The sequence below is a fragment of the Scaptodrosophila lebanonensis genome, unplaced genomic scaffold, assembly GCF_003285725.1.
Source record: "Scaptodrosophila lebanonensis strain 11010-0011.00,11010-0021.00 unplaced genomic scaffold, SlebRS2 tig00000001-arrow-pilon, whole genome shotgun sequence".
NCBI lineage: Eukaryota > Metazoa > Arthropoda > Insecta > Diptera > Drosophilidae > Scaptodrosophila > Scaptodrosophila lebanonensis.
Genome location: NW_022060529.1, coordinates 8927167 through 8952898, shown reverse-complemented (window position 1 = coordinate 8952898; position 25732 = coordinate 8927167). Strand labels below are relative to the sequence as shown.

At 39.4% G+C, this 25732-nt stretch overlaps 1 protein-coding gene across 3 annotated transcripts in view; it reads right to left on the bottom strand.

The window, feature by feature from the left end:
* The window catches only part of LOC115633626 (protein Shroom), a 60717-nt gene extending 35482 nt beyond the window's left edge, over positions 1-25235 (bottom strand). The window contains exons 1-3 of one of the 3 annotated variants that reach the window (XM_030531060.1): positions 25163-25235; positions 15651-15727; positions 14822-15588 (exon numbers count right to left, since the gene is read on the bottom strand). In XM_030531060.1, the coding sequence (XP_030386920.1) occupies positions 14822-15433 (612 nt within the window). In that variant the 5' untranslated portion in view covers positions 15434-15588; positions 15651-15727; positions 25163-25235. Of the gene's footprint in view, positions 1-14821; positions 15728-25152 lie in introns of all 3 variants that reach the window. The other 2 variants (XM_030531059.1, XM_030531058.1) reach the window with 2 other exon arrangements.
* Positions 25236-25732: the final 497 nt, after the last annotated feature.

The following is a 25732-nucleotide window of genomic DNA, read 5'->3' as shown; positions in this document are numbered from 1 at the left end:
ATCAAATGCATTGTAGAAAAACTCAACCAATTTTTCTTTATTTTTAGTAATTTTTCTACTTTTTAAATATAATGTGAACAAACTAAACACCACTTTTACTTAATTGTTCTTAATTTCCATGTTACAAATAACATTATAGAGTGCACTGAAAAATGTTGAACTGTATTTTGTTAAAAACTGGTCTATTTGTGCTCTGCTACTCGTTCCTAATCTTAGCAAAAAGTACGGTGAAAAATTGGGTCATGCTTTTTTTGAATAATTTTTTCACCTATACAATATATTTGCTTCTCAAATTTATTAGCAAACATATAACCATTGATTGCTTTGCCCTTTCTCATCTGATTATAATGTGCTGATTAGAGCTAACTTTTGATATGCAAAATATATTTATTATCTTTCACACTTTTTCAAGAATAAAAGTTAATTTATTTCTATGCTATTGTGCCTAAGAGCAAACAAATAAAACTGTTTTTGGTTTCTATCCAAAGTTTGCATTCCAATTTTTCAAAACTGTGCTCATTTACCAGCATGGTTTTGAATAATTATAGTACATACAAGTATATATGTGATGGCGTTTATCTTAAAGTTAATGAAGAAAACTAGAAAATTTTCACAACTTGGTGGCTCTTGTAGATTAAAATTTATTTTAGAAGCATTTCATTCCGCATATTTTTCTTGTTTTGTCAATGAATATTTAAATTGAAATAATTTTGATAAAGAGTAAGAGATCTTCGAATAAGCGAAAGTAAAAAAGAAAATGCTTCTTGTCTGGTTTTTCTTATATTTCCCATGATCTGATGTTGTAGTGCAGCACGAATTGTAGCTGCAGATAAAGTTGTACGCTCATTAGATAATTAAGTGAAAATTAGTGAGAAAGGCAAACAACAGCCGACGGCCAGCGATTGGTGGCCGATAAGCGCGAGCCATGCCATAAATCCCACCGACAGCCCAATTGCCAACTGAATAATACGATATCAAAAAGTTGAAGTGCAGCCAACAAGGCAGTTGCTGCTTTATGTTTTGCGCAATGTGGCGGCGACGTTCAAAATCTGTTCAAAACATAACACACACAAGCAAGTACCCACCATGTGTGTGTGTGTGTGAGTATAAAAGTGTGTGTGTGTTTGCAACAAGGCAGTCAAACAGAGCGTCAATAATAAGCCATGTTAAGTAACTGCAGCCCGGCTGGGACGGCAGCAGCGGCATGCGTGGTATACGATATTTTGATGTTTGCGCTTTTGACTCATAAACGAAATCGAATCGTAAATAAAGCAAAAACATTAAATAAATGGAGGGGGAAAAAAGCCAAAATGTTGCGACCAAGCCTCTAAGCCACTTGCCTGACTCGAACCCACCGCCACTGCTGCAATCACAGAGGTTTTGGTGGCCGCCAGTGTTGTTACCAACTTGGTTGGCTTTGTTGTCGTCTCGACGTGGGCAGCTGTTGATTGTCTTTTTGACTTTGGCGCCACAAAATGTTTAATAAGAAATAAAACTAGCAATAACAAAAATCATAATCATATGACAGACAGTCTCAGCCAGCCTGACAAATGTTGACAAAGCGCAGTTAGCAGCATTTCTGGGTCAACTAGGCCTTGCCCTGATCGGCACCGCCTCACATGGCTGCTGTCGGCCCGAGGGCGCATCGTCGAGAGCTCAGCCACTAAATAATTTTAATGGTTTAAGCTGAATGTTCTATGCCATTTGGTGTTTTGTTGTTTGCTCGCTTGCTTGCTTGCTTGCTTGGTTCCCAAGCCAAATTTAAATCGTTCATTTATTTGACGTCCCACCGTCGCTGCCGTTGTTGTAGTCGTCGTGGCTTAAAGCCCATCAGTCATTCATTCAGTCAGTCAGTCAGTCAGTCAGTCAGTCACTCAGTTTTGTCTGCGCTGCTTTTTTCCTCTCTTGCCAATTGCCGTAATTATTTTGTCTCTCTAACACGAATTTAAATCAGCAACTGTCCCACGGCGCAATGGGCCCTTTACTTTTTGGACTAACACTCCTGGGCTAGAGACCCCAACTGCCTGACTTGTCTTGCTTGTCTTTTGTTTGGGATAAAAGAGTGGAAAACCTATAATTATTGACCACAACAGCTGGGCCATGAGGCCCATGTGAAATGGTACGCCGGATGAGCCGCCACACAATATATACTTGTATACTCGTACAGCATAGTACAAGTATATATACATACTCGTATATATCAATGGATCGGCATTAAAACTGGTGCAGTAGGTCAGCGCAGGCACTGTGGGGCGCTTTAATGGTCGTAATGGTCGTCTACAGGCAAGGCTGGGGAAAATGGCAGCGCGTTTTTAAATAAATCATTTAACTGACGTGCCAAGCAGCAGTTAAAGAACATTAAGTGTCAAGTTGCCTGCCTTTGGCTAGGCTAGAAAGAGATTTTTTGGTGGTAAGATATGACAGCTTGAATTTCACTTTAAATGCGCAGTCACTGGCACATTCCCCATTTCCCAAAACACCACCGCATTACTCAGTGGCATGCACACGCTATATCCATATGTACATATACATACACATACATACATATGTTTGTTTGTATGTATTATCAAAATAAATGTCAGCGCCTGACAAACGCTTGAGTCATTCATTCTTATACACTTGGCCAGTTCGTCGCACACTCACGCAAAAAATGTCCATCTAACCGAGCTTCCCTTCTCCCTCACCCACAGCCATTCATCTGTTTGTTTGTCTGTCCGTCTGTTTGTCTTTTTCCCCGCCTGTCCAGCTGTGCGTCTGTCATGTCTTGCATTTGTCTTCGTTTGTTTGCATTGCACCGCATTAGAGGCCCACTCCAAAAATTATTATTATATACATAAGTACATACATATACACACGTACACTCAAAAAATAACCAAAAATGTTGTTAAATTCAATTTGTAAAATTCCTTAAAATGCTAGTTAAAGTCCCATTATTTTGTGAATATTTTTAAATATAACTTTTTTCTGAAAATTAGGGAAATATTTCCTAAAATTAGACAATCTTTTATTAATATTTATTTTAAATTTAAGCCAATGCCCGCTACCCAAAGGATAAAAGGTTATACTACTTAGTTTATTGGAAATGTAGGTAACATATGTAGAGAGAATAACCTAACCCCGCAAAGAGTATATATTCTTGATTAGTATGTCAAAACGGAAACATTTTGGATAGTATAACAGCCGCAAGAACCAATACTTAGGAGTTGGTCAAAATCGACTTTAGCATTCCATTCATGTTTGTTGTTTGACTTACCATTATAATAAACTCACGATTTTCACAATTAATACATACAAGTAAGTGGTGTACTTTCCAATCAAGAAAATATCTTTATTCTAAACATTTTTAGACCGTTTAAAGTTTTAGTGCGATTTTCTAGAATTTAGGTAATGTATTTTTCGAAGTGCATATACATATGGATGTTTGTATGATAAGCCCGTAACCACCCACGCGGGCCCAACTTGACTTTTGCTTTATTATGATGGTTGTCACACACATACACACACACACACACCCGTCAACTCACTTCGCATGATTTGGCAATGTTTGCATTTGGCGCTTGTGGAATTCGCTGGCCAGAACACCGCAGCTCAAGACAAAACGCCCAACTGTCAGGAGTTGGCCATAAATATGGCACAAAGAAGAAAAAAATATATAAAAAAGGCTGCTGAAAGCCGAAATTATTTAAGATTTTCTCGTCGTTTGAGACAAGCTGGAAAATTTGCAACACCAACGCAGTCGTTGGTCGCCGCATTCTTGTCCAATAGAAAATCGGATATTGAATATCGGACGAGTGTTTTCCAGTGGCCAAGTTTATTGGCCATTTTCTATACGAACTTTTGACAAACGTGACGCGTCGCACTCATCTCAACAAAAAGTTCGTGACGAAATTTTTACTTTTGATTTTCGATTTGCGTTTTCCATTGTCATTGCAATTGTAGCCGCTGATTTTAATAGCCAACACGAATTTGAATCTTTAATAGCGGCATCAACAGCTACAACAACAACAACAACAACAACACCAACAATGGCAAGAAGTAAAGAAATGAAAACGCGAACTGCAAGAAAAGCGCAAAGAAAAGAAATTGCAATCAAAATGCGAGCAAACGTGTCAGCATTGCCGGAATCGCCGCAATCACGCGCCTCGAAGCGCCAGAGTCAGCGCCAGTGCCATAGATCGTGCGGAGATTTGAGTTTGGCAATTGGCAAGCGCACGAACCCCGACACAGACTCAGACTTAGGTCGCACTTACATTTAACCAGCCACTCAGTCAGTTAGTCAGCTAGTCAGTCAGGCAGTCAGTCAGGCAGACAGTCAGTAAAGCAGTCAAGAGTGAGACGAAACAGCCCCTGGCTAACGAATTAGAATTGACTTGCAAAATACCTTAAGAGTCGCGGGCAAGAGCCAACCGAAACGAAAAACAGCGCTTGGCCTGACAGCAAAAGTGACTGCATTGTCGCGTTTTATCATACTCTCTACGAAAAAATAAAAACAATGACACAAACATACATAAACCGAGCAACTGGCTTTGTTCTTGAAGTTTGCAACTCGCAACAGTCAAAACACAAACTTATCACCGAGCTCAAACCGATTCTATATTACAGTCCAGATGCCAGATAGCAAGTAACACAAACAAATAAATAAATTTAGTTACAATTCCGAACTATCTATGTTTGTTCCACAAATAAACAACTAACAAACAAACCAGACAATTTAAAAACAGCAGATGTGACGAAACATCTAAAAAAATCTAAAAATTTAACAAATAGACATAAGAAAAAAGAAAATACGCAATCAAACATCAGACCCCTAGAGATGTCGAAATATTCGTAGGAAATTGAAAAGGGATGTTTTAGAAACTTGCGTTTTCATGTTTATTAGAACAATTAAAAGATATTCTTGAAAAGGATTCATTTTTTTGTGGTGCGACAAGTAAAAATTTCAACTCAAATTTGTGCACAAATGCTAAATCAAGTATTATGCTGTTAATTAGAACTTACAAAATTTGAATGCTAAGCTGAGACGTTACTGACTTTACAGTTTGCTATAAAGAGAAAACATTGCACTTTTTTCTAAAGTGTTAGTAGTGCCTATTTTTAAGGGTTTCCTTATAAATTTAATGTAATGTATGAGATTTGTTGAAGTAGGAAATGATCAAATGATTGAATTATGTATATTTACAATTGCAAATAATTATTGCCTGTCTGAGCTAGGCTTTAATAATTTTGTAAGTCGATGCAGTTGCATAAAACTTTGTTCTCGAAAAAAAGTCAAAGTTGAAGAATGCAAGTTTAAAGTTTTCAAATTTCAACTGATGTTGCGGCTGGACTCTTGGTTGGTTTTTGATTTTGAAAAACAATTTGACACCTTGACTTTGTACGAAAATATTAGTTTATAAATTTACAAGCTATAACAAATATGAAATGAATTACCTTACCTCTACTAAAAAATAAAGGATTTATGATATGCTTATAAAAGCTCGGCTAGTTTGATATTAAAACAAGAAATGTAGAAAATCTAACTAATCTAACTAACTGTTAGAAAGCGGTAGGTACTATTAGATAGAGCCAATCCAGGGCATTCCTGCATCAGTCAAGCCTATTCGTAATTTAGTTTCTTGCTGTTTTTGGAGCCATTTTGCATGTTTCGCTCTGCGAAATCCTGTTCACAATGCTTGCGTGCAATATTGCACATTTATCGTCAAATTAAACGCATATCGCTGTCAATCTCTACCTAAATTGGACACAGTCACAAAACGGTAGACAGACCAACTGCCAGTCGGCCGCCAACAATGGCCGCTGGCCGTTCCGTGTGTTAGTACGATTGTTTGTATTCGTATTTGTTGTTTCTGTGTGTTTGTTTGTTTGCATGTATGTACACGGGGCACGCATGGCTTCAATTTCAAGTTGAAATGTGAACTTTTGATTTTCAGCACCAACACCGTGGCTAATGGGCAAAAGAAAAGCTCCGCTCCGCTCTGCTCTGTTCAGTTCAGCTCGCCACAGAACGCGCATAATTGAAATTGCAACGTGTTTGAGGCCAGGAGCGTTGAAAAGCAGTGATGGCGGATTTGGCACAATTAAGTTTTGAAATGCATTGCCAGGGCATCGAGAGACATCCATCCTCATTTTTGCGGCACTTTTGCTTTTTTTCTGGGTCGAAATCTGGGTCCTGCGCCTTTCGCCAGCTGTCAATGCGTGCCCTTTTAAGCATCCCGAATGAAAGTGAATCTTTTGAATTTATGCGGAGAGCAACGGCAGCTGGCTTCATTAGTAATAATTTTTGGTATTTTATAAAGATTCAAGTGGCGATTGCGGGCCAAGTTGGCGGCGGTTAAGCTTTTAACAGCTCATTAGTGAGAGTGCCTGCCAGCCCTCCAGCTTCACGATGTGCGGGCCTGATAAAGGGCCTTGAATTGAGTGTGAAAACTGTTAAATGCAATTAAATGAACATCGATTATGTCAGCAGCAGTCGAAAGTAAAGCATATAACTCTGACTCTGGCACTCGAAATGCCAAACCCAGGCCCGCATATTTGCGATAAAGTCAGAGCAAACAAATGTCGGGCTATTTTTTTGCATGCCATGACAGGCATCGTCTGTCAAGTTAGATAGCATTGGCATGTCCATGCGATTTCAGTGTAAGGATAAAGCGGCTCTAAGTACACACACACACACACACACATACCTACAAAATCTTAGCCATGTCGTATATGGCCCGTAGTTTAGTTTTATCCTTGACCTCGAATTGTAAAGCGAATTAATAACTTGGAAAACTGCACATTGTTGTGGTCGCTGCTGCAGACGTTCACAAAAGAGTGCAAAAACAACAAACGCACAGAACTGGTAAATGGCATGGTAACTGGTCTGGCGTAGCCTGGCCTGGTCTCTGGCCTGGCCTGGTTGGTCTGGTCTGGTCTACTCTGGTCTGGTATGCTGGTATGCAGTCGCCAGAACATGCAGCGACGACGTTGGACATGCAGGCCGACCATAAGATTTATGGCCAGTGATAAGTTTCAGGCGTGCAGCAATAAGAACAACGCTGGTACTGGTACTGGTGCTGGTGCTGGTGGTGCACTGTGGCTGGCTGCGTTTGATTGCCAACCATACAGAGGTGCAGAGGATGTCAGTGCAACCGCAAGCCAAGGCAAGGTAAGGTGAGGCAAGTCAAGGCAAGGCAAGGAGCACTTCTTTATGGCCAGCAGTGGCGCGGAGACAGCACGCAGCAGGCCAATGAACAAATAAATAGCAATGTTAAAACAAACTAAGCAAAAGGCTACACCAGCAAACCACCACACCACACCGCACCACATCAGCATCAACTGACAAGCCCAACGAGTTTGCGCAGCTCAGTCAGCAGTTGCCGAACACCCCCTTCCTACCCCCTCCCACCCATTCTATAAGAGCTCGCACTTTTGACTTGCTTTTTCATAAGGCTAGGCCAGGCTGCCACTCGGCTGAAGGTCATGCGCATGCGCATGCGCACTGAAGCACAACAGCCACAGTTTTCGAAGAATCTGAAGACTTCAGTGGACGTTGAGCTTAAAAGAAAAAAATTAAATACCCACTCGCTAACTCACTCTCTCATTCTAGAGGCGAAAAAGGCTTCACTAATTACACTCTCCTACAAGCTGCATTTTCTAGATTTCTTCGCTCTCAATATAATTGTTCAACTAATAAACAGCCTTTTCGAAAGTTGCTTTAATCTATATAAATAATAAAGAATGAAATAAAATAAATCAATTTTGAATAATAAATTAGCTATAAAAAAGTTTAAGCAACAGAGGTTTTGCTCAGTAAAGGAATCAAACACTTTTCTTGTTGTATATTACAAAAAATGTCGTTTTATAAACCATCAAGTTCCAACATCAAGTTATCAATGGTTGAACTAAGGGATAAAAGGATATACTCAGAAGTTCGAAATGCATGCGGCCGTGCTGCCTTTGTAAACATGAAGAGATATTAAGTCAAAATAGTTAAACACTTGACAGGATACTCGAGAGGCTCTCAGATTCGCCTAACAATAATATACCACTACCAGTCAATAATTCACCAAAGGCTACTGTATTTATGTATCTAGTGCCCCTTAAATATTTACGCTTTTACATAATTTGCGAAAATGAAAATTTTCTACTAGCCGATCTACTCACTTTCACGTGCAAATTGAAAATTTGCCACATATGTCTAATTATAAGCCGCATAGCACGAGCGGTCTTTAATTATTCCCGCTTCACTGGCCAAGAACTGTGGCTTGACATACTGCCAAAAAAAAAATGACTTAAAAAAAAACACAGTATAGGGCCAGATGTAATTAGAAAGTACAAGCTTTTCACTTTTAACTGTGGCTGTGTTGTAGCAAAAATGAATGGAACGTTCGCAAGTCAATGAAAACGACGTGCAATATTCTGCCATATCGGTTGATTTTATTTCATTTTGCAGCGTCGTGTATTTTAAGCCAACAACCAACAAACAACAAACAACAACGAACTGCCGCTCATCAAGACCCATCAAGCGATGACAACACACAAAATCAATGGACATGGTCAGAGGTATAAACAAAAATAAAATTAAAGAGCAGACGCAACGCATTGCTGGTAAAATGGCATATCATGTCCAATATGCTTGACTCTGTCTCTGTCTTTGTCTCCGACTCAGTCTCCGACTCAGTCTCACTCTCTGCCTCTGTTGAGTTGGCCGATCGGTCCATCAGTTGCCACAACAACTGGAGCAGCAATGCCAATGGCTGTCAGATTCCTAAAGTGTTGCCCGAAAGTTGCAAATTTTATGCGCCGTCGCTTAATGGGCAGCCGAAAGGGTTGCAGAAAAATATGCAGCTGTCTTGTTGGAATTTGCGTGCCCGGTTCGCAGGCAATGGGCTTCAGGCTTCAGGCTTCAGGCTTCAAGCTTCGGCTTCTAAGTTTCACATGTCTGGTTTGGCATTAAATTACAAAAAATACATGTATGTATAGTATATAGACACGATTCACTTGCGGTTATGGAAGTTGAAGCTGAAGCTGATGTTGATGTGGTTGTCGTTCGACGTTCGTCGTTCGTCGTAGCAGGCGGCTACTGTCGAAGCCCAAGAATTTCCAATGGTGAAGACTTTGACTGAAGTTTAAGATACTCTCCTGTCTGGGCTCTCTTCTGTATGTCTTGTGCATGTGTCGTCCAAGTGGCAGAAGTTTTGTGGTCCGTCTCTGGCAGACGATTTTTCAAAGCGCCGTAATGGGAACGAGCATTTTTGACCTCAAAATGTTGTGGCTTGAATGTCGCTTTGTCTGCGCTTGTTAATGCTGCTTCTGTTTTTGGCTCGAGAAAAAACAAAAGTGAAATTTTCCTCGTGTGTGGGTTCAGAACTAGCGGGGCAGACCAGCAAACCAGCAACCGACAGGCAACAGCCAACAGCCAACAGCCAACGACCAAAGACCAGCGACCAGTCAAAATGTAACAAAAGCCAAAAAAGATACAAAAATGAAATCGATGCGACCAACTGCATTTTCACTTGGCTTGTTTTGGTTGTTTGGTGTTGATGTTGCTGTTAATTAATTAACAAGCTGAAAATGAATTTGTTGCTTTAGTGAAAATACATTTTTTTTTTAAATGTGAGTGAGAAAAGAAGGCCGGTTGAGTGGGAGTTGCTGCCCGGCTTTACCGGCCTAGCAAGCTCATAAAAAGTGTTTATAACCAAATTCAAATTGCATACAATGTACACTCACTAGCTACTTGGGACCGAAGCGACCTGAGAATTGTTGAACAATGGACGCTCAGGTGGCAGGTGGAGGCACTTGGGGGCAGGTTGCTTATGGCGCATGGCGACAAATGCATTTACGAGCTTTTTCTAAATTTGTTTCAACCGACAAAGGTGAAATTTTTACTGCGTATCGTCGCCTTGTGGTCGTCGTCGACGCCGTCATTGCATTTAATTTAATTTCATTTAATGAACTTTGCATCTGTCGCTACGAAGGCACACACCTGTCGCCTGCCCCGAGTTACGACGAAAAAATTACTCCACCGGCAATTATTTGCTATAATTTCTGCTTAAAAATGCCCAGCTATGCAAACTATTATCCAGCTCGAGTTGGAGCGGATCTCACGGTGTTGTGGCAGGCAGCAAAAAGAATGCCACGCCGCTGCCGCCGGTGCGAGTTCAAAGACGGTAAAACAATTTAGCAAGAATCTGGCTAGAATTTAGCGCTGCGCTGGCATTGGCATTGTTGCCAAAGAGCGGCCGCATCTTAAAGATGTTGTTGATGTTGCTACTGTCGTTGTTGTTTTGTTGCTATGTTGTTTTTGTTGCGACCGACCGCATGCCAAGAGCATTAATTAATTGCGGCCGAGCGCGCCCGCTTCTCAGTATACTCGTATACTCAAGACTCGAGACTCGTACGAGAAACGAGTTCGACAGGCAACTCGAGCGCTGAATTAGAAAACTTTAAGCATTGGCTAGGGTAGAGCGTCTGCAAGAGTTGGCAAGAGAAATGGAAATGAAATGATATTTTACAGTTCTTCAAAGTTATAATACCCTTCACTATCTTAGTAATAAATGCCTTTTTGAAGGGGAAAAGGTGGAGTAGCGAATAATGCTTAAAAAGGAAAAGCCAATGTGATTGTAGACTCTACGCTTGTGAAAAGGAAGCATCGTCTCAAATGCTCGCAAAAAGCGAAGCTTCAGCCATCGCTGTCGTTAGAACTGTCTCATATCATACACGTATAATAACAATAGATAAAATATGTTTAACAAAAGAATATTTAAAATTTGTGAAGGTTAGAAAGTAGCAATCTGCACTACCTTATTTAAAAACCTATTTATGTATCTTTTAATCTTTTAAAAATCTAATAAATTAGATTTATTTTTCTTCAATTTATATATACGAGTATCCGAAAAAACTTGCGTGTTTTATGAAGAACTACCTCATTTCGTCGAATTGAACCCAACACACAATTTTGATTCCGTTTAGTAAACAGAAATTAGAAAATAGAAATAAGTGCAGCTTCAATAATGAAACAATATCGAATACACTTCACAGATACAATATTGGAACCAGTTATCACTGCTGATTTAGGGCACCCAATAATTGCAAGTCAATTAGTAGAAATTGGCAAAAAAAAAAAAAAAAAAAAAAAAAAATAGTAATAAGAGTCGATTATGTACGCTTTTGATTAAGAAATTTGCTCTTATCTGACCTATTTGACGTTAATATCATGAAAAAGGAGAAAACAAAAATGATTGTTAAAAAACACACTAACAAAGCATCCGCGAGAACAATCGACGGACGCAGAGTCGCCCTAATTGCGCAACTTTCTTGGAGAAATATGCGCTCATTTCCGCATTGAAACGAAAGCGTACGGAAATGCGCTGTGATTATGCTGTGCTTACTACAAGTTAATGGCAACAACTGCAACTAAAGTTGGCCCGGTCAAGTCATACCTGCTGGTCTCTTCTTGGCCACATTCAGTGCGACCGAGACTGCGTTGGCTACTGCACTTGAGCGTCCCTGCCCCTGTCTCTGTCCCTGGAACAGTCAAAGTCATAGTAATAGTAACAGTCGTAGTTGCTACATGCCGAATGGCCACTTCAGTGAGCACTTGAGGTGCAGGGTCGTCATCAACAGCCGACCGGCCCTACCTACTGCACAACGACTCTCTTCAACTTTACATAAATTTCAATTTCAACATCAAGTACTTTGGCTGATTCAACAGAAAACGAAATGAGGCAAAAGAAAACCTTTACAAACCAAACCATAATATTTTTCTTTAGAAATATGCGCATTCATCTAAAGCCAAAACGTAAAGTGACCTTCGTCAAGCCCAAGCAAATGGGCAGCAGAGATTTGGCCAAGCGTTTCCAACAACCGGCCTCAGACTGTAACTCCAGCTGTTTAAGTAGCAAGCTATTAAATTGATTGTAGTCTAAGTTTCAAAGTGGTGGTCGTCGTCGTCGTCATCATCTTTGTCAGCTGCTTGCATTTTGCATATTGTAAGTATCTGGCAAATAGAAAAGCTTGGCTATAAATAGACGTGCATGCTGCTGTTGCCACGCCCACAAGCATGCCAAGTGGAATGTGACTAATCGCCGCAAAGCGAAAGATTTCAGCGCCAAACTTGTTCTAAGCTGGCACAGACCCAACATATTTTCCTGGCCATAGGCAAGCAATTCCGCCCAACGAAGTGGCCGGCGTGTATCAATGGGCCAGCGTTTTATAACTGGAACTAAAGCGTGCCCAGAGTGCGCGAAGAAGCGACAGCTCGACACAGCCCGTAATTAACGTTTGACCAGTCAGCAGAATCCAAAGCAGAAGCAGAAGCAAGCCGGTCATGAGTCTCTTGCTCTCGCTGGTCGAACGGTATGAAATGTTATAAATAAAACCAGCGGCGGTCACATCAGTATTTGCGCTAGGTGCTGTGCCCCCCTCGAACAGAGACACCAACAGTTCAACAACCTTTGATGGCAGCCGTTTGAAGACAGACCACAGAAGACAAGGGAACAAGCAGACTCAGAGAAAGAGGCAGAACAGAACGCATTCTCCTTCAGTTTTGCGTTTCTAAGCCAAAACAACGCTTGCGGCCATCCCAACCCAAAAGATACAAATCCGCAGAACAAGACAAGCGACTGCACAAACAAAACACTGAATTATTAACACAAATAAATATATGTATATGCACTCAAAAAAAAATATTTCATTCTAGCAACATCAATAGCAAATAAATTAATAAGAACTTATCATAATAAATATTGAAAATATAAACTTTTGTTTATAAACCGAAGTCATTCATATTTTTCGTAATTGAATGAATAATATATGCTTTACTATAACTTTTAATATAAGTCTTATATTTCATATCAATTTAAGTGTTGATACTGAAAATGTAGAATTCGAGGGTCCCTGCCATACCTTATTTGATAATTCATATTATAACCGGATGGATTTGGATTTCGCATTAGATTTTAGATTATAGTTTTTTAAAGGAAGGAAAGCAAAATTTCAAAATGTTTCGATCCATTTTTTCCTGCTTGTACACGCACATATCATCAATGATTAATCAACGCCTCACAATAAAATAGCCCAAAACGGCAAACTACTACGTTGCCCCACTCCCCCTTCCCAGGCAAACTGATAAGGTCAAGCAGCGATTCCGCTGTTCCAATTCACACAGCAACTGCCACCTTCCTTTATTTCCACTGACATGCCCGACATTCTCTACACATTTATAACTTTGTTCTTTGACTGTTCAACTTCTTTGTAATTCTTCTGCTAAACAACAACAACCGCAGCAACAGCAACAATGTTCGTTCATAATCTCTTTTCTTTCCATGATCTTTCGTGCCGTTTAGAGGCAACATTTAATTGATCGGATTCACTTTGATTGATCGGATCGTCGCTGTTGATAATGGTACCGTTAATTTGGTAAATTATTTTGCATTTAGACGTAAAGCAATCCATTTTCAATGGCATTGCTGGTGGCTTACATAGCCGCCATAGTCAAATCGCTTTCAAAAGCTTTTGTTACGCTCACGATGCCGCAAAGGCAAATGGTTTACGGACCCAGAACATTCTTATACGAATAGAAGAAGAAAAGTTCGAAAAGACGCGGCAAAAAAGAAAAATGGAATGCAAGCGTGGAGAAAAAAAAGTGCTCTACGAGTAGTAGCTCGAGATGATGCTCCAAATTTTGTGAAACAATAATAAAAATAAATATTTGGACAGAGGTTCTGGTACAATTATAATAATTGTACAGTAAAAACTCTGCTTGCTTCATTACTCTGAGGATACACACTCCATCAACAATTTCAATTTTGAGAACTTCTTCGAATTGTTCTCAAATTTTGCAAATGCTTTCGTTTCGCTGATATCCTATATCACAGCTGTTCATACTTGTTGTTAAATTTATTAATTTATTGGTTTTTATTGAGAAATCATTAACTAATCTGGCTTTATTGTGGAAAAGGAAATACAGCCGAGAGTTTTTCTTATCAATGACACAACGATTTGATTGAAGCGATGTTTTTGATAAAGCGCCATGTTTGTTAAAAATGAATTTTGAGTGAGAAAAAATATAGAAACGCATTTAGTTTGAAATCCCCGATAAAAAGGGGAAATAGGAATCGAAACTCCAACTGGATTCTGCACCCTCAAGTGGCATGACACATCGTCCAGTCGACCATTATTGGTACCGTTCGGCGACTGAGTGACACAGTCTGGTGAATTCGAAAACGAAAACAGCGTTTCCAACAACAAATGCAAATGCAAATGGAGGTCAAGTCATAATTCAATTAGGAACCTGCAGCGGTGACAGCGACGACACCGGACCAGCTGTGCGCATGCGCCATAGGGGCCATGCGTGGGTCGGCTCCAAAATTTTTGACCGCATTTTTGCATGCCAATATCATTTTGTTTTTCTTTATGTAAATCTTACAATCGCAATCCAGCCAACAGTTGTTAAACATGTTGGCTTTAGTCTTTACTTTATACACTCATACATACTATACTATATACATATATGTACATATACACACATATATCTCGATTGTTGGTGGCAAAGCTTTTTGCATGAGTCAGCGTGTCGGTGCGACCGCTGATTGGAATTCTGCGCGTTTGAGGATTTATTAACAAGAATAATAAAAACAGACGGACACAAGAAAAGAAAAAGAAACAACAATAAGAGTAAGAGCAGGGCTGCTTCAATGTCGAAGAGTCAGAGCCACAGTCAGATATAGATACAGATTCGCGGCCGGCAGCAAACCGGTTAAAACTAAAAATCTTGACAATGTTTGTTTGAGTTTAAAGTTTGATTTTTTTATATATATATTTTTTTTTTTTGGCTTACCTGTATGGAACCGGCGACCGATGCGGAACTGAAGCTCGCATTGCTCGCATCGGACATGGGCGTGAATTGATGGCGGCGTGGTGGCAAGTAGGCGAGTGCGTTGTTGTTGCTGTTGCTGTTTTGGTTGCCGTTGTTATCCTTGGCAGCGGAAATTGTGGAGGATTTGTGTGGCAGTGGCATGAGTTTTGTTGCTTTGTCAGCCTGCAATGTTGCCATGTTATTGTTAATATTATTGTTGTTGTTGGTTTTGCTGTGGCTGTTGCTGATGCTGTTGCTGTTGCCATTGGTATTGTCATTATTGTTGTCCAGCATGCTTGTGGCAACAGTTGCTGTTGTTGCGATTGTTGCGGCTGTTGTGGGCTCCACTTTAACAGGCAGAGTTTTTGTTGCATTTGCCTCAAGTGCGTTGGGCATCATTGATGTCGCCATTATGGGTGATATTCTTGTTGTTGCTATTGTGGCTGCTGCTGCTGCTACTGCTGCTGCTGCTGTTGTTGCTGCTATAGCCGATTTTGAGGTTGTCGCTGACGTTTCGAGTGCCATTGCCTCCATAGCTGGCCCTTGCATGCGAACGAATTGCTGGCGATTTCCGCTTTCTTTATGATTTCGCATTTTATTTAATTGTTGTTATTATTATTACTGTATTGTCGGCCTCTTGCTCTTGCTCTTGCTTTTGTTTTTTCCTTTTTATTTGTATTATTATGTATTTATGGCCGCCTGCTTGCTATTTTTTGTTTCTTGTTTTGTATTCTTCTTCCTTTTGCCACCTTTTGTTATAACAACAATAATAGTAGTTGCTATTGCGATTATGAAATAACTGTTTTAATACCTTGCATTCACTGCTCACTACTTTACAAAACACTTTTCACACAACGCAGCCTTTGTTTCAACGCATTTTGGGACCGGCTGCATTAAGGGAATGGAAGAATGAATGGTATTAAAAAATTAACGCACATTATAAGATACAATAAAAAATAGATCTAGCTTTAAAATTGCGTGTCACTTGTGTTATTGTTGCTGCTGTTTCTGCTTTTCGCACGTTGTCATACAAATAATTATAATTTGAACTAATTTCGAGTGGCTCTAAACGATTTTTATCTCGCCCGGGATGTTACGCAACCACAAACTGACTTTTAAAAAAATAAGGGCATTTCTGTCGCTTCAATTTTCGTAAAATTATTTTAATTTCGCGCGAGATTTGTAATATGACAATTTTCGTTTACAAATTGGACATTTCTGCTGCTGTTGTCGCTGGTGCCGTGTTGCGCATACGCCGCGTGGGTCGCGGTCGCGTCGAACGGCCAATGCTTTCTGCAATCGGCTTGCTTTGTTGTAATTTATGCTGCCGTTCAAATTATTAACTCATTCGCTTTGGGTTGTTGTTGCACTATTTTTCCCCCTTATCGGCCCTCGCGCATCTGAGGAATGCAGCAAAAAGCAGCTGAAGAAAAGAAGAGAAGAGAGAGAGAGAGAAAAAATGTAAAATGAGTGGCGTTCGATCGATTTTTATTGCTATTGTTGTTGTAAATATTTGTTTAGCTATTTAGGCATTTTATTTTTTGTAATATCTGTCAGCCCCTACTCCCCGCCACCCGGCATGTAACACAAATTGTAAACAATATTTGAGAAAAAAGTGAACCAGGTTTACATAACATTGACCCAAGCCACAAACTAAGCTGACTGACGTGTGTTTGCGCTTCTGCTGCTGCAGCTACTGCTGCTGAGGCTGCTGAGGCTGGTGAGGCTGCCACTGCCACCGCCTAAGCCAATAAACAAGTTTTCAAATGCAATTCACTCTTGGCTGACTATTGCCTGCATTTTGGTTGTTGCTGTAGTTTTTGTTGTTGTTTGTTGTTGCCATTCGGCTGCTGCCCAGTTTGTGGCCCACGCGTTTTACATGTTGCCAAGCAGTTCCGTCTCTAGCTTTTATGCAAATATTTTATACAATTTTATTTCTTCGACTCTGTAGCCGAGCTGCTGCACAATTTGTCTGCCAGCTATGGCTGTTTTAGAGGCGATCGGGGCAGTCGAACAGTCGGGAATAAGGGGGGGAATGTCACTTTTATTTGATCTTATGTCAAATGGCTCGTGAGTTTCTAATGGGGCGTCATTGGCGTCGCTTTGTGTGCAAGTAAGGCTTCGCAAATGACATTTCGGCTTATGCAAATTCTATATTGCCACTTTACCAGCCGTAAACTGTCTGTGTTCATATGCATAATTACCAGCTAATCGTATGTTCCCAAGACAAATGTGTTGCCTGCCCCTCCATAGTGGTCTACAACTTAATAATAAGTATATTTAAAAAATGCACTCTATAAATTCAATGAATTACTATACTTAGCATGATAGCATTCCTTTGAAGAACTGAACATGTACGACATTTTATTCGAAACAGCGATAAAGAAAACAAAATAGAAATCTATTTTTTTTTGTATAACAGATTCTTCTGTTCTAAAACAGCAGGAAAAACTCAAAAACATTGCTCAATTTGTTTAAAAGTTGTTCGCTTTTAAGTTGTTCGGAAAGTATTCCCCTTATGGCTACTGTACGTTTAGATCGATCACTACAATTTAGAACCACTGTGCGGTACTTGGAGACTGCAATCGAGAAACTTGCACGTTCAATGTAGTTAGAACTACGTTGCGCACCCAAGAACTGGAACTGCAGTTGAATACTGCAAATGGCAGAAACATTGGCAGCTTAGCAGCAGTTGGAAACTGGATTCTGCCATCCAGTCAGCTAGTGAGCTAGTCAGCAATCCAGCCAGTAAGTTGACAAACCCTGCAACGAGAAGCCTGTTTGTTTAGGGGGCAAAGTACGAGGCTCAGATAAATCTACTATATAGTTAGTTGTCTGCCTTTGCGCCTTTGCCTTTCCACTGGGACTGCGACTGCAGCAGCAGCTTAGAAAGAAATATTTCGAGTGCATTGACATCTTCGGGTCCTGCCGCACATTGCAAGTCTTACTATTTTGCCCACTCGTCTATATAGTAGTCGTCGTTGTCGGCTTCTTCTTCTTCTTCTAACTTTTCTTATTCGATGCCATCGACGTTGCCTTCATGCATTTTTGTGCCTGGGCGAAGTTTCTGTGAAAGCTCCGCTCCTACTGTCCGAAAAGCATTTTGTTAATTATGGCCCCTGGCCGCTGCAGAGCAGTTGAGCTTCTGGAGAGCTTGACAGACGTACGCAGCTTAGCAAAAGTGTTTCCAGCTACAAAGCTGACAGATGTCGACGTCACTGACGCTCACAATATCCACCAATAATATCAACAACAACAACAACAACAACAATGAAGCTGCTTTTTAAATGTGGCGCCCTGAGCTATTTGTCGTTTTTTTTTTTTTTTTTTTTTTTTTTGTAAATTTAATTTTCGTGCGGCTTTAATGGAACGATTAGTGGACTATTGGGCTCAAAACTGTAGAAAATTCAAAAAATAAAAAAACACCGAATGTACAACTTGTCATTGTTATGTCTGCTGCGCTTAAAGGTATACTCGTATATACATACAGACATGCACATGTATGTACACGTGTGTTTTAGTGTGTGTGCCTGAGTGTGTGTTTGTGTACAAGTATAGCTTTTTAATTTTGTGATTTTGTATTGTGCCAGAAGCGTAATTAGACACTTTTGCTGCCCTGGGCAGAATTTTGTACGACTTTTGCTTCACGCTTAGTTGTGGTTGTTGTGTGCTGCGACTGTTGTAGTTTTTGTTATTATTATTATTATCATTATTGCCGCTGGTTGCCGGCATCAAAATGCAAAATGACAGTTTTATAGGCAAAAATGCGGAAAACATGTAAAGTGGCGCCGCAGAAATGGGCAAAGAAAAACACCAAGAAATGGGCACAGCCTCAAAACAAGTTTATATGTGTTTCTATGTACATACATATATACGAGTATGTATGCTGGACTGCAACTGAATTGCTGCTGTTGTTGTTGCTGTGCTACCATAACGGCAGCATTGCCGACCAATCAACGCAGAATACTTGAGCATACTAACATAAACTACAAGCCAACTACAGTAAAGCATCACTACACCAATATTTATCCGTTTATCCGTTTCTCCAAAGCAAAAGTTTTGAAATCTAGAAGAGCAAGATGCTACCAAGTTTCCATATATCTACAAGGCACTGTTACAAAAATAATTTAGAAGGCAGAAGAACTATTTTCCCCACTTTTATTATTCTAGATGGAATTTGATTAAAAATGTTATAAAATAAAAATAGTTGATTAGCCGGTTTTCAGACTATAAAGTATTGTTTATTTTTATCTGAAGTGTCATTTCTTTTATATGTTCTCATCTTCTTCGGAAAGTAGGGGATAATGAGGAAGCATCCTGAAGGTTAGCACCTAAGTTAATCAATTTTTTTCTTAAATACACTAAAATAATCGATCAAAGTCCTTCCCCCAGCTGATCTTTAAGAGAATAGTATGTATACACAATATACCAAAAACTAGATCCTTCACAGCACTCAGGAGTATCCCTAATATTTCACTGCAGTGAATAATTTATTTCAATTCAATGTCAATCTTTGTAGCGAAGTAGGACCGTATTATCTTGTTATCATCGCACACTATCTGTGAGTGTAAAAGGTTGTGCGTAGGTGGCCGCCATAGGTGCTCAAAAGAGTTTTCAAAGTGTCAGAATGAAGAGCGGCAAAGGTAGCGGCCGAAGGTAAAAATTCTTGTAGATGTAAAGTGCCGAGATACAGATACAAGAACAGATATAGAAACAGACTTACTCTAGTATACCGACAAAAATGCGACATGCTGGCAATGGCTGTGAAATTCAACTGAAGTTGTAATAAATTCTAGAAAATTGTTGTAGCCACATGAGTGAGTGTCAGTCGCTAACAAGCATACTAAAGTGTTTGACAACAACACAACTGCAGCTACAACTAAAATACATACAATGACTACAATAACAACGAGCAATGAATGAAACTGTTACCTGCCAGCCAAGTTATGATTACCTGCGCCAATGCCCGCCTAGGTGTTTGCATTTGCCTCTAAGTCTGAGATAGAATCTTGTTAGCTCCGGCTCATTATGTGTTTGTCAATTCTCACACACAGTGAGCCATGCTATACATACACACACATACTTGTAGTATACATACGTATATACATAATATACAGAGGTGAAGATCGCATGGCTATGAGCTGTTGGTTGCTGCCTCTTGGCTGATTCACACAACAAGACGCATAAATTTACAATTAAATTTAATTCGCTCGCTGTGTTTCCGCAAAAAATCACAGCACAACGGCCCAAAAGGGCATGCCAGTTGTAAGTAGTTGTGGCAACAACAAACAGCAGGCCAGCTACCAACAACAACAACAAAAACAGCAACAATGGCAATAATAAAAAGAAAAATTGCAGCTCTGGCTGCAAGTTCAACGTCTTCTTTAGTGCTGCATGGAGCTGAGGTTGCCGTCGTGCCACTCACTGCGCTTGGCTTGTTGCAACAAAATTCCCAAGCGCGCTTCTTAGTATCAACACCCCCGTCGAAAAACACACAAGTATAGATTTGACAATTGAGTGCACGAACTAGAGGTGTGCGTGAATGCGTGCAGAATCAGGAGATGCACAAGGGACGACTCCAGAAAAATGTGTAAATTTTTGAATATTTATTCTATCAATTTGGTATAAAGATATTGTTGTGAGAGAAAATCAATTTTCCTGTTCATTAGTATAGAATTAGTTACATGAAAATATTTCAAATTACCGAAGGTGAGAAAGAATTACCTACATACTATATATGTAAATACAAACAATTTAATTAATTAATTAAGTTTAATTATTAAACTTATATTTTCCAACAAGAGAAAAAACATGATCCACCAAATGTTGGATTTCATTTATTTCATTCATATCTTTGTTTTTTGCTTTTTATTTTTATCACGCGCCCATCTCTACCACGATCTGGTGGAACGCTCACCTTTCTTGCCTGCTGCCATAACTCAACCCATCAACATCTTCTCATTTTTTTGGGCAGGCATGTCAACAGTTCGGTCGCTTATTGTGCCCCGCAAATACCCGTGCCCAAACATTTATATGTACGCAGGTATATGTACGACTATATATATATATATGTATGTATGTATGTACATAAACGTTCTGTTTTTGTTGAGTGTTCGTTTTACTTCCGCTTTAATTTGAGCACAGGATGTGAAGGTCGTTGGCTGGCACAAGGTCGTCGGCGACTGAAGAGAGTGACGAGAAGAGCGCACGCAATCGGGCCAATATGGCCATATTATTACTGCTCGTAGTGAGCGCAATAGACATGATTTTGAGTCTTATTTCGAGCTTCATTTGCAAATATATTTTATTCACACAAACACATGTGTATGTATATACATTTTATCAAATAATATTTGCCCAGCACATTCCAGAGTGTTGACGGTGCAAATAGCATTTTGTAGAAATGAAACGTAAAAACAATGAAAGAAAGCAATTAAGTTGCAATGGAAGTTCTGTGGAAGTGCTCCCAATGTTTTTTTAGTTAAGCGTCTTTCTGCGCATTAACTAAATGTTCAAATATCACTGGAAATGTAAAAGCCCTATTAGAAGACACAATTGTGCTCTGTCTCTAGACGATTTTTGCCAAGACATTGAAGTTCACAATAATAATGACAATGCTTCATTTCTTTTTCCAGCAGCTGCTGTTTTTATTTGTCCTCGTATAAGTTAGCTATGGCAGATAAGATTAAACAGAGACTTAGCCCGTGGAGCTAGCAGCTAACGACTCGACGATTAGATAAAAAGTGCCAAAAAAAAACATCATAATAAGTATTATTCCTCTTCTTCGTCTGCCCCACTGCGGCACTATCTGGCAGTAATAGGTGGTGGCAAGGTTGCTAGTAATTTTGTTGAACTTGTTCGAGTCAATGCACGTCTACACCCCCACGCACATCCACGCTTATAATTTAATCAATCTCTCAAAATACATATTTAATATTGAGTTCAAAACACCGCAAATCGACCGAATGCCGGCGAGTGTATTGAACTCCATGCGACAAGTTGAGCAAACAAGTTTGCTTTGAAATTCTTTTCTGAGTACTCGTATTTGTGTTTGATGCTATTCGAGTTAGTGTTTCTGGCATAGGCGGTTGATAAGTCCCCACGTTCATGGCACGATTATTTAGACGATGCCCTCTTCCTACTATTTGTAATTCAACCCCAGCGCCGACGCGTTTCTTTTGTTGCTATTTTTTTTTTTAGACTCAGAGAGCAAACACCGCAAAATTGTCAGTCGTGCTCCGGGGGATTTAAATTATTTTCTTGTTTATCATTTTTTATCTCACGTTCAGAGGAGTGCAAAAATTTGTGAGTTCTGTTGAAATTTTCCACTGTTAATACATCTTAATATTGAATTTCGGGTATGTTGAGCAGGCGCTGGGAACATTATAAAGTCTAGGTCCAGGTCTACCCAACAAGAATTCAATAAGGTTTACAGGCTTTTCGAAGAGAATAGTGGTCATACAAGTCATATATATAGTATTTGTTTACATTCTCCACCTCTCGTTCTAATTCTGCATTTTTGAAGAACTCACTTTTTAAGTTAAAGAAGGAATTTTGTTCTCTTTGAACTCTTTCAAGTCAAAATTCCAAAGCGGATGGCCCTAAACTAATTCAACTTTAGTAAATATACCATTGGAAAACCCTATCTTGGTCAATTATGTATGGTACACAAGGATTTTTTTTCAGAAGTTTCTAGAGAATTGAGGTAAGCCAACCGATAAAAACGGGTAATTTTCCACCAAGATAATGCGATGGGTCGCTCCGACGATTGGAGCATCGAATTAATTGGTCAACATCCCTACATGCCTGACTTGAGCTACTAATATTACTAAAAATGTACTTGATTGACTTTCATTTACAATATTTTACTAAACACGAATAACTTCATTAATAAAACATAAAAAGCCATAGAAACGGAGACATTTTATTCAATCACCTTGTTAGGTTTTAAATCTAATTTTCATTTTATTTGAAACCTCTTTATTTATTTATTTATTATTTCAATTTGACAGTACAGTTTTAATTCATGTAGCCAACACAAATTTAGTCTCTTTATAAGCCTAGCTTCATCATAAAAATAAGAATTTGTTAAATATATACAAATAAATATTGAAATATCTAACAATATTTCTTTTCCGCTTGAATACTGGGAGTCTAATTGATGTGAGTATTATTAAGATTAAGAAAGAATTTTTTATAAATTTTAATCTTAAGGCAGTGGGGTTGGCTGGCTGCCCAATAAATATATATTTGCGGGTTTCAAAAATAGTAGTCCAACATCAATTGCTAATAATCAGCCCCAAGGACTGTGGGTAAGGTCTGCTAAAAGCTTTTAGTGTCCACTTCATGACTCGGATTCAAATGACTTGCATGATTATTACCTCAGTTGTCCAATAACGTTTGGCTTTTGTAATAGTCAACGCATGATTATCTTCGATGAATGCGTCAGTTAGGTTTTTTGAGTGTCATTTGGGTTTGGAAATCAGGGCAGGTCACAACTTTTTACATTTTTTCACCAACAAGTTTGAAGATGACCACTTAGTTGTGATTAAGTTGTGGCTCGGTCGAAGGATAGTGAATAAGAAAAGTATATATGAGTCTACCATTTGAACTGTCCCAGCTCTATGAATTCTTAATGGCCGGACATTCAGACGAATATTAAATACATATGTACAACATGTATTTATTAAACGCTTCGTGCCAAGTTAAAAACATAACTCTAACTTACAAGCTTTGCAAAATTTATTGGATTATACCAAATCTGATTACAAATTGAGCTGTCATTTAAATTTTATTTCCCTCTCGAACTAAGCTGCCAAACCTTATGTAATTAAATACGTATTGAGTTACCTAAAATATAATGCAATAATATGGAAATGAGGAAACTCTGCAAAATGCGGAAATTCAAAGTATGCAAAATTTAATTTAATCATTTCTGTAAACATATTAATCCGTCAAAAATAAAGAAACTAAAACACCTTCTTGGTGGAATCTTTGAAATGCAACAAAACAGACTTGTAACAGAATACTCACATGCCCAGTACCCCCATAAAATAATTTTTAAGACATATTCGCATTTCTTAATATATTTTTGAAAGAAATACTGAACGAAATTGCCGTTTGTAAGTTTTTTAGTAGTTTATGAATACTTCTTGTAGTTCTACATCAAAGCTGATGTTTTTAATGCTCGTTTTCACATAAAACTCACCACAAATGTCTGGTGCCAATTAAAATAATCCAAAACACGTACTGGTTGGTCTGTATATTCATATGTACATACATATGTATGTATGTGCGCCTTTGTTGTATGCAGATATGTAGATGTGCTTATATGCTTAATAGGGGGGGCTCTTCGGTGCACATAAGCTGGCAAATGGATAGGAAAATTTTCCAAACTGCCAATGCGGCTGCGACTCCACGGCCGGGGCCGCCTCTTCAGCTCGTCGTACTCGTAGCTTTTCAAGCGCGGAAAATGGCAAAATGCAGCGAACGCCGAAAACAGGTCTGTGAGCGTGCAACGCGCAGAGCGCAGAGCAACACGCGAACGGTTAAAGGAAAATGTGAGGCGGAAAAAGGTAAAACTTGTTGGCCAAGTTTGCTGCAGAAGTCAAAGAAGCTTCTTGCCACCCGCTAGCGATGAGCACAACAACGACAGCAGCGACTTTGTCAGCGAAAGAAATTGCGTTGAAGGCTGCCTGAGATTTTTTCTTGAGCGCTTTAGGGGATTTTCACGTTGCTTTTTATCGTATTTGGTTTTTTTTTTTCTTTTTTGATTTTTTTCTTCTGTTTATATTTGCAGAATTTTGTAATTTTTAAAGCACATTTTAAACGGTCGTGTTATGCTTAATATGCCGTTTCAAGTCGTTGCTTTTCGTTGTTATTGTTTTCTTAACACTTTTGTTTGTTAGCACGACGCGTGATGTTGGGTTCATTACATTTTACACTCACAGATACACACAATCATGGCACACACACAGCCACACAAACACACTCACTCAGTCACTCATGTAATCTTTTGACTTTACGTTTTGACGTTTTCGATGTACACATGTGCTTGTGAGCCAGAAGCAAACACAACAGAGAAGCAGCTAAGGCCCCAGTGCCTTCAATTATTTAATTTTCCATTAAACAAAGTGGCAAAGTCAGACAACAACAGCAAGAAGCAGAAGAAACACAACAACAACAATTGCAACAACGTTAAGTGCAAAGATAAACACACACACTGGCAGCGGCGACGACTGCATTTGATAAGTGTACGCAAAAAATTTTAAATTAATTTTGTAAATTATTATTTTAATTAGTCACACACACACATGTACGCACGCGGATACACACAAGTGTAGCGCACACTCTGGGCGCGCACGGCTAACAAAACACGGCTGACGATGCGCGTCAAGTTCTCTTACAAACTGCACGAGACGAGAGCCAAAAGTAGACTGAGACTGAGACTACAGCGCGATCAGCCGCAGCCAAAGCTCACTTCGAGACCGAAACCAAGACACATGCACACCCCGGGCAGAGACACCGATACCGACCAGCGTTGTCAATTCTTGAGTACTAGCAGTTAAAAAAAAGCTAGAAACAGCTAAACACGATTATTTCCACGCCGGTAAACATTTGATTTTTATACTCTGTACATGAAATGTACAAGAGTATATTAGGTTTGCGGGAGCTGAAAAATGTGACAGGCAGAAGAACACCTGTATCTCAGAGACTATAAGAGATAGAGACACCAAATTTTGCACAAAGATGCCCAGGCACGAATAGATGCGCATAGGCATTCATACATTCACATGGACGCAATTGCTTTGTATATGTGCAATTATACACCCTTTACTTGAGTTCGAATACCGAGAGAGGTAAAATCGATCAAAATTTTTTTTTATTAATTTC